Genomic DNA, 14,513 nt, shown 5'->3' with positions numbered 1-14,513 from the left:
ATCTACAAGCCTCAAGTCAGGAGTGTGATGGAATTCATACCACTCGCCTAGCTGAGTGCAGCCGCAACACTCTCAGTTTTACCCTCTCCAGCACAGAGCAGCTCGATTGATTGGTGCCGGTCACGGGTCTCAATATCCACTCCCTGCACCACCAGCACAGTGTGCTTGCAGCACGTATGATCGACAGAGTTTAGTGTCTCATCTGAAAGATGGCACCTCCGACAGTGCAGCAGTCCCTCAGCACCGCACTGGAGTGTCAGCCTAGGTTTTTGTGCACAAGTCTCTGGAGTGGGGACTTGAACCCACAACCTTCTGACTCAGAGGCGAGGGTGCTGCCCACGAGTCATGGCTGACAGCGGTTCAAGGAGAAGACCCACCACCACATCAGGACAACTGGGGATAAGCAATGTATTCGGCCCTGTCAGCATCACCCACGCACCAAGAACACAATAAAACCACAGTATAATTCACTACAAACAGTAACTCACCACATGTTCTATGCCACTGTACTCTCCTTCTGTGTTTTCTCTAATGGTAACCAGGTCCACACCACTATATGGAGTCTTAAAACCTTCGATTGAGACACAGGGACGCACATTTGCATAAAGGTCAAAGGTCTTGCGAAGTAGTAAATTCATCGAAGGATGCCCAGCTGCAATAGGAGTCTTCAAGGGGCCTGAAAGTTTAGAACTGTCCATTAAACATTTGCCAGCAAGTCGTATCTGCATTGATTAATCATACATCAAAAGGAAACTGCAGTCTGAAAAAATTTCTGGTGTGAGGCAACCTGGGACCAGATTAACTAAAAATGCATCAAGAGTTCAGGATGTCAGTGGAACGGGTTGCCAGGTGATTTTTAACCAGCCATCTTAAGACAACTCATGGCACCAATCAGTGCCCACATAGCTCACTGTAACAGAGGAAACTAAGGTGAGCACGCTGGGACAGGGGCCCAGGGTGAATGAGGGAAAATACAACAGTCAGTTCTGACAGAAGTGGTTCTTTTCTAGTTCCTAAATCATGTTGGTTTTAAGAACTAAAAAGTTGCAACGTAATTCAAACCAATTTGATATTGCTGGCGGATAAAAAAATCTTTACTCAAGCAAGTTGTGGATATGGCAAGGCACTGAAATCTGAAGCCCTCAGGACAGTAATATTTTAAACTAAGTTACTCATCCATTTTACACATAATTTGAAGCTATTAAACCAGATTTAGTATTTTTAATGCAAAACTGCAACCAAGTCTGAACAGAGCATTGCGCGGAGGTATGCGTGTGGGTGGACAGTCACAGTACATGAGGTGAGCAACAAAAAGCAGAGATTGCACGAGGGGCCGCTCAACAACAACCTGTATTTATACAGCGCCTTTAACCTAGTAAAACGCCCCAAGGAGCTTCACAGGAGCGGTTATCAAACAAAATTTCACACCGAGCCACATAAGGAGATATTAGGGCAGGTGACCGAAAGCTTGGTCAAAGAGGTAGGTTTTAAGGAGTGTCTTAAAGGAGGAAAGAAATGTTGAGAGGCGGAGAGGTTTAGGGAGGGAATTCCAGAGCTTAGGGCTCAGGCAGCTGAAGGCACGGCCGCCAATGGTGGAGCAGTTAAAATCAGGGATGCTCAAGAGGCCAGAATTAGAGGAGCGCAGATATTTCGGGGGTTGTGGGGCTGGAGGAGATAGGGAGGGGGGGTGAGGCTATGGAGGGATTTGAAAACAAGGATGAGAATTTTGAAATCGAGGTGTTGCTTAACCAGGAGCCAATGTAGGTTGGCGAGCACAGGGGTGATGGGTGAACGGGACTTGGTGCGAGTTAGGACACAGGCGGCTGAGTTTTGGATGAGCTCAAGCACCAATGTACAGCCCAGATTGGCAGAGCGCAGGCTTACCCCTCCTGTGTGCCAAGCTACTTCTCGCCCCCGCACTGTGGGTGGTGGGGAAAAAAGGGCAGGCATTGTGCAAGAGTGAGGAGTTTCTGCACTGGGGGAGGGCAGAGCGATGCCTCATGCACCTCCCAGCAGATGGTTCATGATGGTGGTATAGATACAGGCCTGGGACAGCACCTGCTCCACAGAGCAGAGACAAGGCAAGCAGGACCTTCTCTTCCCCCGCCTCACCACCAGTCATGCCTGTAAAACCAAAGCCTTCTAAACGGAAACCCAATACAAACATCAACCACTGAGCAGGTTTTAGCTCCAGCACCTACTATGCACCTTTCAGTCCGATTTTGTTTGCATCCATGGATTCTTTAGCCTCTGGGGGAATGATCCATTTTCCACTCGGTGCTTGAATGGCTGCAACGGTCCTCTCTTCCCAACGAATGGGAACCTTCAAAAGGCAAGGAGACTACAGTGAGAACACACGTTGCTTTCGTCCTCAACTTAACCTTGCAGCTACAACTTCAATTGTTCTTCATTGCCCCAAGTGCTTATGGTGAATGAGGTAACTTGTCACCTTAAAAACTGCTTGGAACAAGACAAAACCAGCCAACAGCTGCTACCCGAGTTACAAGACTGAGTACCACACGGGTGCTTTGTACCATAAACAATGACATCTCCAACTCCAACCTGTTTAAAATTGGAATCACGCGCAATCCTCTCCCTTGTGCCACCCCCCTTGGCTCAGTGGCGGGATAGCTGAAATTTAGGGACAGCGCACCCTCCTGCTCCGACATGGGAGGGTTTAGGGAACCCGGTGCTCTCTTTCCCCCCCTGGATTCTCCCTCCACCGCGCACCTTCCACAGTCGAGTCGACATTCTGGGAATCTCCCTCAGGCAGTTAACTGGTCGCTGCTTCGTTACAAGATGGCTGGGCTGGGCTGGAGTATTTTTCTGGATAGTTAAACTGATTTGGGATCAAAATTTAAACAAATTGTATTTTTTTTTTTTTTTTAAATATAAAGGGGGAGAAATTCGGTTGTTAGCGCCACCGATTAACGCCTAAAGAGGCCGAGAAGTGGGGCGCTAGCCAATTTCCGGGCGGGCGTAAGACGCCTAGCCCCATATTGAGCATGCATTTAGCGCTGGTGCTAAATCTTAGCGCCCGCTCATGGGCGCAGGCTGATTATGACGTCATTTGAGTGTGCAATGCCTTTTGGGCGCCCCGGAGCGGAAATTCAGCGGCGCCCTCCTCCGTAGCGCCTGGCGCTAATAGTGACAGCTTACCTGGACCTTATCAAGTCGCTCTCGGGCTGGAGGCGCGTTATTTAAAGGGGACTGGTGTGGTTTAAAAGCGGCAGCCATTTTTGGAGCACAACTTCCTCGAGAGCTACAAAGAGTTGCTGAGCTGCACACTGAGAGCCATTTGACCACTGAGCCAGCGCAGGCAGACGATCTTCAGCCTTCTGACCAGCACCTTGCTGTTGGTGAGCCTTGACAACGGGGAACCTTCCTGTGGGCACTTATTATGGGGGCTGCATTGGAGGGGAACGTCCTGCTGCTGAATCATCTGGAAAGGGCACTGAGACGCTGGGAGAGGGGGGGCGGGCATGGCCAGACGGAGGAGGGCCAACAGACCTTACGCTGGCAGGGTTTTCAGACAGCAGTTTTCCTACATGAACATGTAGGAGCAGTGTGTCAGAAGGCTGCGATTTAGAAAGGAGGTGGTGACTGAGCTGTGCCAGCTGCTTCAGCCAGATCTGCAGCCTCAGATAAGGTGCAGGACATCTCTGTCGGTGGCTGAGAAGATGCCTGCTGGCCTGCTCTTCTCAGGCTGCGCGTCAGAGGCTGATCAGAAGTAGCTTCTAGGCCCCTCTCACGGAATGCTTGCTACCATTCCAAGAACAGGAATGGAACCGGTCTGATACCCCCAAGCCTGTGAAGGGCAAGATGCATGTAAATAGAAGGCATGGCCATTGTAAATGAAGAAAGTGTTTCATTACACAAAATGTGGTTCCTTCAAACATGAGAAAGCTATGGCAACAGAAAGCAAAACTAATACACTGACACATAACTGCCTCTCACACCCGGGAGACTGTCCAAAACATAAATCACATTCCGACCATCTTCCTTGGCCTTGATTCCACTGCGCCAACCAAAGCATCCAATGCCCCATCAGTGAGGCGTTCCGCCCTCTGCCTCACCCTTTCCATGTCTTGCTAGGCTGGTGCGCCACAGGTAGGCTCCCACCGCTTTGAAGGCCTACAAGGCAGTGTGTCTGGTGATGCCAATTGACCTGCCCCTGTAAGAGCTGGCCGGCACCAGTGTGTCTCTGGGAAAGTGATTATTGACAGCACCCTCGCTGCGCCCCGCCGCGGCGAAATTGGGTTGCGCCACCGGGTTAGCGCCTTAAGAGTAGCGTGCAGCGCCTGATTTAGCGCCACAATCACCTTTAGGGGCGCTGCAGCCCAATATCGCGCTAGGTGGCGCTAAATTGCGCCTGGCGCTAAACTTTGCGCATCGCCAGGACTAGCGCCCCAAATGCGGCTATACCGAATTTCTAGGCCAAAGTGTTTCATGCACAGTGCTGTGCCAATTTCACAAAACTGCTGCCCACCACTGCACTTACCAAACTGCTCGTGACAATGGTTCCCTGTAACCTGTGCGGCCGCGCAGAGCGCTCCAGGGAACCCGCGCAGCCGGCTTTTCAATACAAAATCCGCACACGTGCAGTATTTTGAATTGCCCGCGCAGCCCCAAGCAAAATTAGAGGGAACATTGTTTGTAGCCCTTTGATTCTTCAAAAAAAAATTGGATAGCTCTTTAATAAAGAAAGCCTTGCATTTCTACAGCGCTTTTCATGACCTCAGGAGTCCCAAAGCGCTTTACAGCCAATGAAGTACTTTTGAAGTGTAGTCAGTGTTATAATGTGGGAAACACGGCAGCCGATTTACACACAGCAAGCTCCCACAGACAGCAATGAAATAAATGGCCGGATAATCTGTTTTAGTGATGCTGGTTGAGGGATAAATGTTGGCCAGGACGCCACAGCTCTTCTTCAAACAGTGCCGTGGGATCTTTTACATCCACCTGGGAGAGCAGACGGGGCCCTCAGTTTAACGTCTCATCCGAAAGACGGCACCTCCGACAGTGCAGCGCTCCCTCAGCACCGCACTGGGAGTGTCAGACTAGATTACGTGCTGGAGTCTCTGGGCTGGGACTCAAACCCACAACCTTCTGACTCGAGGTGAGAGTGCGACCCACTGAGCCAAGGCTGACACCTTAACGGTCCCTTTGCAGATGTCAAAATAAAATTTGAAACCATAAGTAAAAGATCAAGACAGTAACATGCTCTAAAAACTGCCACTTTTGTGTCAAGTTCTCCATTGCATTCAACAGGGAAAATGACAGCTCAATTTATAAAGCAAAGCAACTGCACAAAACCCCACTAAGCTCAGGGAGAGAATTGAAAATCTATAACCTTAAAACAAAAGTCATTTGATTAAATAAAGTATCTGAATTCAACATCTACATTATACAATCACCCTGTGAGCAAGAACTTAAAAGGCATTTACTTCAGCAACATCAAAGATCTTCATTACAGCGTCTGATATCTCTGGACCAATGCCATCACCTGGGATTAATGTTACAGTCCGCACCTGAAAAGATAAATAGAAGAGTTAACAGAAACTCCTGGCAGCATCGAATCCTGCACATTCGGCTGAAAGTAGAATTTCAAATCTGCAGTTATATTTACAGCACTGCTTTGTGCAGTGGCTCTGCCACACCAGCTGGTGGCCCATTATAACAGGAGAGTTTCTACATGCAGGTAAAATAAAGATGGTGCTTAGAAACAAGTACCAACTGGTCTTGAAGCAGACTTAGGGTATGTGTTTAAGTGTCAAGACATTCTTGGCAATGTCACAGAGTACAATACTTAACAAGTACTGCAGATCTGGGATTCTCAACCTTTTCTGCTTTTGAAGCCCCTCCCTGCCGTGCTAGAACAATTCCACGGACCCCCTGTAACACACAACTTGTATTTATACAGCGCCTTTAACGTAGTAAAACGTCCCACGGCGCTTCACAGGAACGATTTCACACAAAATTTGACACAGAGCCACATAAGGAGAAATTAGGGCAGGTGACCAAAAGCTTGATCAAAAGAGGTAGGTTTTAAGGAGCGTCTTAAAGGAGGAGAGGTAGTGAGGTGGAGAGGCTTAGGGAGGGAGTTCCAGAGCTTAGGGCCTTGGCAGCTGAAGGCACGGCCACCAATGGTGGCACGAGTGAAATCCGGAAGAGGCCAGAATTGGAGGAGCGCAGATAACTCGGGGGGGTTGGAGGAGATTACTGAGATAGGGAGGGGCGAGGCCATGGAGGGATTTGAAAACTTATACAATTAAACACATAAACTTTAGGGATTGGTGACAGACATTAGGAGTATTGTTAGGGTGTTACAGTTAGGGGTTGGGGATTACATTAAGTGTTTCGGGTTAAGATTTGAGAGTTACGGGGCAGGGTTAGGGATCAGGGTTACCATTAGGATGTTGGGTTTAGGGTAGGAGATACCAAGGCTAGGAGAGGCACTCTGGAATGTATGAGGTGCTGACCAGTCACCATTCCCCTTCATTTACAGACACTCCCTGACCAGTCACCAGTCCCCTTCATTTACAGACACTCCCTGACCAGTCACCATTCTCATTCATTTACAGACACTCCCTGACCAGTCACCATTCCCCTTCATTTACAGACACTCCCTGACCAGTCACCATTCCCCTTCATTTACAGACACTCCCTGACCAGTCACCATTCCCCTTCATTTACAGACACTCCCTGACCAGTCACCATTCCCCTTCATTTACAGACACTCCCTGACCAGTCACCATTCCCCTTCATTTACAGACACTCCCTGACCAGTCACCATTCCCCTTCATTTACAGACATTCCCTGACCAGTCACCATTCCCCTTCATTTACAGACACTCCCTGACCAGTCACCATTCCCCTTCATTTACAGACACTCCCTAACCAGTCACCATTTCTCCAACATTTACAGATGGGAGTTTGGCGCTTACACTGCACTTTCCGGCCGGGGCAGACCTGGGAACCGGTCCCCCTGGAGTTTATTAACCCACTCCCTCCAGAGCTCTTACCTGCTGCGTCTCCACCAGCCAGCACCGCTCACGCATGCTAAGCTCACACTACCTGGGCAATTGACATGAGCCCCAGAGGGGCTAGAGGACCGAGCAGGTCCTCCAACCAATCAGGAGTGCGTGATGGGTAGGATGTTGTGTAGGATCTGGCGGACCCTTTAAAACCTTTTTGCGGACCCCCTGGTGAGAACCCCTGCTGTAGATAACTGTTCCAATCCCATATATAGAAGTACATGAGGGACATTACGGGCATCCAGCAACAGCATGCAAAGCAGCTGTGCTTTCTGTTAACTGTATCCAGCAATCAGTTACTAGGTTTGTTCATAATCCTTCAATAGGTGAAGTGATTTTATAGGCTTGTCCACATCACATTATTTCACAACCATTTAACACAGGAAGTATTGCCCAGGGGCATCACTCAAAGTTGCTTGCCGACATAATATTCCTAACAGATACTTCGAATGACCTTGCGATCTGTACACCAGAAAACCAGCATTGAGATTTCATGGATATTACAATTATCTGACATTTTCATTACATTCCTTTGCTGAAAACGATTGGATCTGGAAATCACAATCAGAGACGCGATCTAAAACCCAGTAACAGCCCTGCATTGTGTGAACATATTTACCATTGCCCAACAATCATTTGCCCTTGAAATGTCATCTTCACACCGAGAAAATCTAATCTGATAGCATCACACTCAACGACGAGGCGGACACCCGATTAATGTCACAGGCAAGGGGGCGCCTGCATCAGCTCCAACACACACAATGTTTGCATTGTGGAGGTTTCCCCACTGCTGGATACAGACCACAGGCAGTGGGCACTTCCCTCAGCAGCAGGTAGCCTGTTTATTCGGACAGCTTTACAGCAGAAGCATTAAATGCTTCAGACGACAGACTAAGTGGCACAGCAGGATTAGTGACGACAGCAGCGAAGCAAGCACTATAAGCAAGGAGCAGCTGCTGATGCCACCACTGAATAATACAACAGTACTAGAACTAGAGGTCACAGATTCAAAATCACTGGAAAAAGATCCAGAGGGGAGATGAGGAGAATTTTTTTCACTCTGAGTTGTGGGGATCTGGAATGCTCGATCTGGAGAGGTGGTGGAAGCTGGTTCCATCGATAATTTAAAAGGGAGTTGGACGGGTTCTGGAGGATGAGGAGCTCACCGGGTTATGGACAAACAGCTGGGGGGTGGGTCTGAGCACGACTGCTCTTTCAAAGAGCCAGCACCGGCACAGCGGGCCGAGTGGCCTCCTCCTGTGCTGTATGATTCTATGAATATATTCCAGTCAGAGAGCTCTACTCCAGCTCATTCACCATTTCTCTCCCGTCACATCTCATTTATTGAATTTTGAGTAGAAATCCTTTTAGATGCCAGGAATATATGAATTCTTAAATTTTTAATAACCCATCAAGTTTCATGGTTTATCACTCTCTTGCTAAATACATTTTGGCTGAATTGTCTATTGAGGTTCGAGTCCCTTATTTTGAGTGCATGCCCCCTGGTTCTGGAATTCTCTATATAGCAGAAAAGCAGGTTTCTAATTGATCAAAACCCTTCACAATCTAAAATAAAATGCCCTAAATCACCCACTTGCCCTTTAATGTTAGCATTAACTTTGTAGTCTGCATTCAACCTGCTCCATTAACACGATTTCCCTGTAGAAGTAGGGTGACCGTCATACTACGGCTACGGACCAAGTGCTGGAAAATGGGATTAGAATAGAGCTTGATGGGTGGCGCAGACACGATGGGCCGAAGGGCCTCTTTCTGTGCTGTATAACTCCAGGACCCCAGATGCTGTTTCCCCAGGGCTTTATCTGATGCAAGTGAAAAGCAAGCTTCGAAAGTCAACAGCCAATCAAGGAATACTTCAGATTGATCACAGGACTTGTTCTGTACCCATCTGTAAATTAAACTTTATCCACATACATTCAAATAACTTAAGTTCTCTCTACATTCCTTTATCGTCGCTGGGTGACAATCCTGGAACTCCCTAGCTAGCAGCTCTGTGGGAGTTCCTTCACCTCAGACTGTGTCTTTTTGAACCACTGCATTCTCAAGGGAACGGTAGCATAGTGGTTAGCTTACTGGACTAGTAATCCAGAGGCCTGGACTAATGATCCAGAGACATGAGTTCAAATCCCACCTTTGGGAATTTTTTTTTTTTTAGTAAATCTGGAATAAATGGTAATGGGAACCATGAAACTATCGGACTGTCATAAAAACTCATCTGGTTCACTAATGTCCTTTAGGGAAGGAAATCTGCCGTCCTTACCCGGTCTGGCCTATATGTGACTCCAGACCCACAGCAATGTGGTTGACTCTTAACTGCCCTCTGAAATGGCCCAGCAAGCCACTCAGTTGTAACAAACCGCTACGAAAAACAATACTAAGAATGAAACCGGATGGACCACCCAGCATCGACCTCGGCTTCGGACACGACAGTGGCACACCCAGCCCAGTCGACCCTGCAAAGTCCTCCTCACCTGACATCTATCCAACAATGTGGAAAACCGCCCAGGTATGTCCTGTCCACAAAAGGCAGGACAAATCCAATTCGGCCAATCACCGCCCCATCAGTCTACTCTCAATCATCAGCAAAGTGATGGAAGGTGTCATCGACAGTGCTATCAAGCCGCACTTACTCACCAATAACCTGCTCAGCGATGCACAGTTTGGGTTCCGCCAAGACCACTCGGCTCCTGACCTCATTACGGCCTTGGTCCAAACATGGACAAAGGAGTTGACTTCAGAGGCGAGACGAGAGTGACTGCCCTAGACATCAAGGCAGCATTTGACCGAGTGTGGCATGAAGGAGCCCTAATAAAACTGAAGTCAATGGGAATCGGGGGGAAAACTCTCCACTGGCTGGAGTCATACCTAGCACAAAGGAAGGTGGTTGTGGTGGTTGGAGGTCAATCATCACAGCCCCAGGACATCGCTGCAGGAGTTCTTCAGGGCAGTGTCCTAGTCCCAACCATCTTCAGCTGCTTCATCAATGACCTTACCTCCATCATAAGGTCAGAAGTGGGGATGTTCGCTGATGACTGCACAGTGTTCAATTCCATTCGCAACTCCTCAGCTAATGAAGCAGTCCATGTCCAAATGCAGCAACACCTGGATGACGTTCAGGCTTGGGCTGATAAGTGGCAACTAACATTCGCACTACACAAGTGCCAGGCAATGACTATCTCCAACAAGCGAGAGTCTAATCGCCTCCCCTTGACATTCAACAGCATTACCATCGCCGAATCCCCCACCAACAACATCCTGGGGGGGTCACCATTGACTAGAAACTTAACTGAACCAGCCACATAAATAATGTGGCTACAAGAGCAGGTCAGAGGCTAGGTATTCTGCAGCGAGCGTCTCACCTCCTGACTCCCCAAAGAATTTCCACCATCCACAAGGCACAAGTCCGGAGCGTGATGGAATACTCTCCACTTGCCTGGATGAGTGCAGCCCCAAGAAGCTCGACACCATCCAGCACAAAGCAGCCGGCTTGATTGGCACCCCATCCACCACCTTAAACATTCACTCCCTCCACCACCGAGGCACCGTGGCTGCAGTGTGTACCATTTACAAGATGCACTGCAGCAACTCGCCAAGGCTTCTTCAACAGCACCTCCCAAACTCGCGACCTCTTCCACCTAGAAGGACAAGGGCAGCAGGCGCAGGGGAACACCACCACCTCCAAGTTCCCCTCCAAGTCACACACCATCCTGACTTAGAAGTATATCGCCGAACCTTCATCGTCGTTGGGTCAAAATCCTGGAACTCCCTCCCTAACAGCACTGTGGGAGTACCTTCACCACACGGACTGCAGCGGTTCAAGAAGGCGGCTCACCACCACCTTCTCAAGGGCAATTAGGGATGGGCAATAAATGCTGGCCTTGCCAGTGATGCCCACATCCTGAGAACTTATTTAATAAAAAACACCCTACATGGGACATAGAAAGGCTAGCAAAACGGGCAGACATGTGGCAGATGGAATTTAATACAGAGAAGTGTGAGGTGATGCATTTTGGCAGAAGGAACAGGGAGAGGCAATATACACTTAATGGCACAGTATTAAAGAGTGAGCAGGGACAGAGGGACCTGGGAGTTAATGTGCATAGGTCCCTGAACATATTGAGAGAGTGGTTAGCAAAGCATATGGGATCTTGGGCTTCATAAATAGAGGTATTGAGTACAAAAGTAGAGAAGTTATGCTGAATCTTTATAAAGCGCTGGTTAGGCCACAACTGGAGTATTGCGTCCAGTTCTGGTCACCACACTTTAGGAAGGATGTGAAGGTACTTGAGAGGGTGCAGAGGAGATTTACCAGAATGGTTCTGGGGATGGGGGATCTTAGCTACAAGGACAGGTTGGAGAAGCTGGATTTGTTTTCATTAGAGCAAAGGAGGGGTGATTTGATAGAGGAGTACAACATTATGACAGGTTTGGATAGGCTATTCCTTTTGGGCAAGAGATACAGGGGGGACGTGAGGAAAAACTTTTTTACGCAGCGAGTGGTGAAGACCTGAAACTCGCTGCCGACGGAAGTGGTGGAAGCGGACACACTCAATGTTTTCAAGGGGAGACTGGAAAGGCACTTGAGGGAAATAAACTTGCAGGGCTACGGGGATAGAGCGGGGGACTGGGACTGACTGGATTGCTCTACAGAGAGCCGGCACGGACTCGATGGGCCGAATGGCCTCCTTCTGTGCCATTATGACTCTATGACTGTATGTATGAGCTGTTGACACAGGCTGTAATGCCTAGGAACACATGCCTGCCGAGATTTTCATTTAGAATAGCCAGATCTGCAAAGCATGACTTTATGCTGGGTGCCAACAGCAGGTTATGCTAATATGATGGTGAATTAGCATTACTGTTAAAGAAACATAGAAGATAGGAGCAGGAGTAGGCCATTCGGCCCCTCAAGCCTGTTCCGCCATTCAATGAGATCATGGCTGATCATCCAAATTCAGTACCCTGTCCCTGCCTTCTCTCCATATCTCTTGATCCCTTTAGCCTTAAGAAATATATCCAACTCCTTCTTGAATATATTTAATGAACTGGCCTCTACTGCCTTCTGTGGTAGAGAATTCCACAGGTTCACCACTCTCTGGGTGAAGAAATATCACAGCCTGTAATGATAAAGCAGCCCCGAGGATATGGCCTCCGGGTGATCCGAGAGAAGGTCATGGTGACCCGGGCAGCACCTGAGATACTCACATCAGACAGGGTCCTGGAGACCGGGCTCGGGCTCGGGCTCTTCACCGCCCCCAGTACATGGGAAACCTGGGGGAACAAACAGGAGAAATGTCAGCACAGCTTCACCCAGGCTCACCCCCTCCCCGGGCACCGGGCTCGGCTCCTGCCCGCTCACCCCCCGGGCTCGGCTCCTGCCCGCTCACCCCCCGGGCTCGGCTCCTGCCCGCTCACCCCCCGGGCTCGGCTCCTGCCCGCTCACCCCCCGGGCTCACCTGCTCCCCGCCCCGGCACCGGGCTCGGCTCCTGCCCACTCACCCCCCGGGCTCGGCTCCTGCCCGCTCACCCCCCGGCCTCACCCCCTCCCCGCCCCGGCACCGGGCTCACCCCCCGCCCCGGGCCGCACTGGGAGGTGCCGCCAGCCGAGCACGGGGCCAATCCCCGCCCACCTCCCTCAGCCAGCGGGCGGCGGCTTCCCTTCCGCCCACCCAGCGCCCATGTGGGGCAGCCCGGCCTCCCGCTAACTTTCAAAGGGCAAGCGCGCCCCGGCCTCCCGCTGTTCCCCAAAGCCGGGGCTGGGCCCGGTCTCCACGGCTCTCCCCCCACCGGGCCGCAGGCTCTCGGCTCCTCTCACCGTTTTCCGCCACAAACCAGCCGCCATCTTCGCGCTGCAGCGACCCGGAACCGCGACCCGCCCCCAGTTACCATGGCACTCAGCTCCGGCCAATCACAGGCACCCGCAGCCGCGTGAGCCCCGCCCTTCGGGTTATCATTGGACCGCGATCCTGCCGATCACAGCCACGCTGAAGCGCAAGCCCCGCCCCTTGGTTACCATGGCACCCGGCCCCGGCCAATCAGATGTACCGCGGCAGGCCCTCTGGCCCCGCCCACTCCCCTCAGCCTGACCGTGGTAAAGGTCATCCAGGCCAGGGTCACCAGGGTGAGCAAGGGTCAGCAGGGTGAGCAAGGGTCACCCAGTGTAGGCTGAGCAAGGGTCACCCAGTGCAGGGTGAGCAAGGGTCAGCAGGGTGAGCAAGGGTCACCCAGTGTAGGCTGAGCAAGGGTCACCCAGTGCAGGGTGAGCAAGGGTCAGCAGGGTGAGCAAGGGTCACCCAGTGCAGGGTGAGCCTGTGGAGCTCAGTGCCTGTCTGCAGCAGGTTGAGCTGGCAAGCACCAAGTGTGCATCAACAGAGTGTAATTTAACCCGGCTCTCTCTGCCCCTGGTACTCTACCTTCCCCCTCATCACATTCCTGCTACCAAGCTCTGAACTGGACAAAACAAATATTGCTTCCCGAAATACCAAAAATAATGCCCATTGTGGCATGCTCAGTATTCACAGCCCAGAGGCAGGCTGCTCGGCACACAGGTCCGTGCCGGGGTTTATCCACACCAGCCTCCTCACACCCCTCTTCATCTCACTCCATCAGCATAACCCTCTGTTTCTTTTTCCCTCATGTGCTTATCCAGCTTCCTCTTAAATGCATCTACATGATTCACTTCAACCTCTCCCTGTGGTAGCGAGTCGCACATTCTTACCACTCTCTGGGTAAAGAAGTTTCTCCTGAATTCCCGATTGAATTTATTAGTGACTATCTTTATATTAATGACCCCTAGTTCTGGTCTTCCCCACAAGTGGAAACACCTCTATGTCTGCCCATCAAACCCTTTAATTATCTTAAAGACCTCTCATCAGGTCTCCCCTCAGCCTTCCCTTTTCTAGAGAAAAGAGCCCCGGCTGTTCAAAACTTTTCTACAGCCGATGGGAACAATTAATGTCACAATTGGGGTGCAGTACACTGATCTTTCTCTTATTTTCTAGCTGCACAGGAAACAAGTTTTATCACCACAACCCTCTGCTTACTCAGCAACTTGTAGACAATGGCAGAGCAACCACAGTCTGTGCTCTAGTGTCAGAGTTGTAAATGGTACAGTGAGTCTTGATGTCCCCTCAGGTCCTTTAGGGAAGTAAATCTGCCGTCCTTACCCGGTCTGGCCTACATGTGACACCAGACCCACAGCAATGTGGTTGACTCTTAACCGCCCTCTGAAATGGTCTAGCAAGCCACACTGTCGTATCAAAAAAACTGCTATGATGGATTGCAGTGGTTCAAGAAGGCAGCTCACCACCACCTTCTCAAGGGCAATTTGGAATGGGCAATAAATGCTAGCCCTGCCAGCGACGCCCACAATGAATAAATAAAAAAAGGTACATTTACCTGATTGTACCTTGCTGGGTGTAGCCTCCTTCTCCTCCACTCATGGAGCTGTCAGTGCCAA

At 50.2% G+C, this 14,513-nt stretch overlaps 1 protein-coding gene across 2 annotated transcripts in view; it reads right to left on the bottom strand.

Moving 5' to 3' along the window:
• idh3a (isocitrate dehydrogenase (NAD(+)) 3 catalytic subunit alpha) overlaps positions 1–13,575 on the bottom strand; it is a 38,651-nt gene extending 25,076 nt beyond the window's left edge. Inside the window, exons 1-5 of one of the 2 annotated variants that reach the window (XM_085972032.1) lie at positions 13,537–13,575; positions 12,260–12,325; positions 5,448–5,531; positions 2,209–2,323; positions 489–676 (exon numbers count right to left, since the gene is read on the bottom strand). In XM_085972032.1, the coding sequence (XP_085828158.1) occupies positions 489–676; positions 2,209–2,323; positions 5,448–5,531; positions 12,260–12,325; positions 13,537–13,560 (477 nt within the window). In that variant the 5' untranslated portion in view covers positions 13,561–13,575. Of the gene's footprint in view, positions 1–488; positions 677–2,208; positions 2,324–5,447; positions 5,532–12,259; positions 12,326–12,869; positions 12,970–13,536 lie in introns of those variants that run through there. The other variant, XM_085972031.1, reaches the window with a different exon arrangement.
• Positions 13,576–14,513: the final 938 nt, after the last annotated feature.

Source organism: Somniosus microcephalus, chromosome 32 (genome assembly GCF_052327205.1).
Source record: "Somniosus microcephalus isolate GS21.2 chromosome 32, FLI_Smic_1.0, whole genome shotgun sequence".
Classification (NCBI taxonomy): Eukaryota; Metazoa; Chordata; class Chondrichthyes; order Squaliformes; family Somniosidae; genus Somniosus; species Somniosus microcephalus.
Note: the sequence above shows the minus strand (reverse complement) of the source record. Positions and strands in the feature narration are given on the sequence as shown.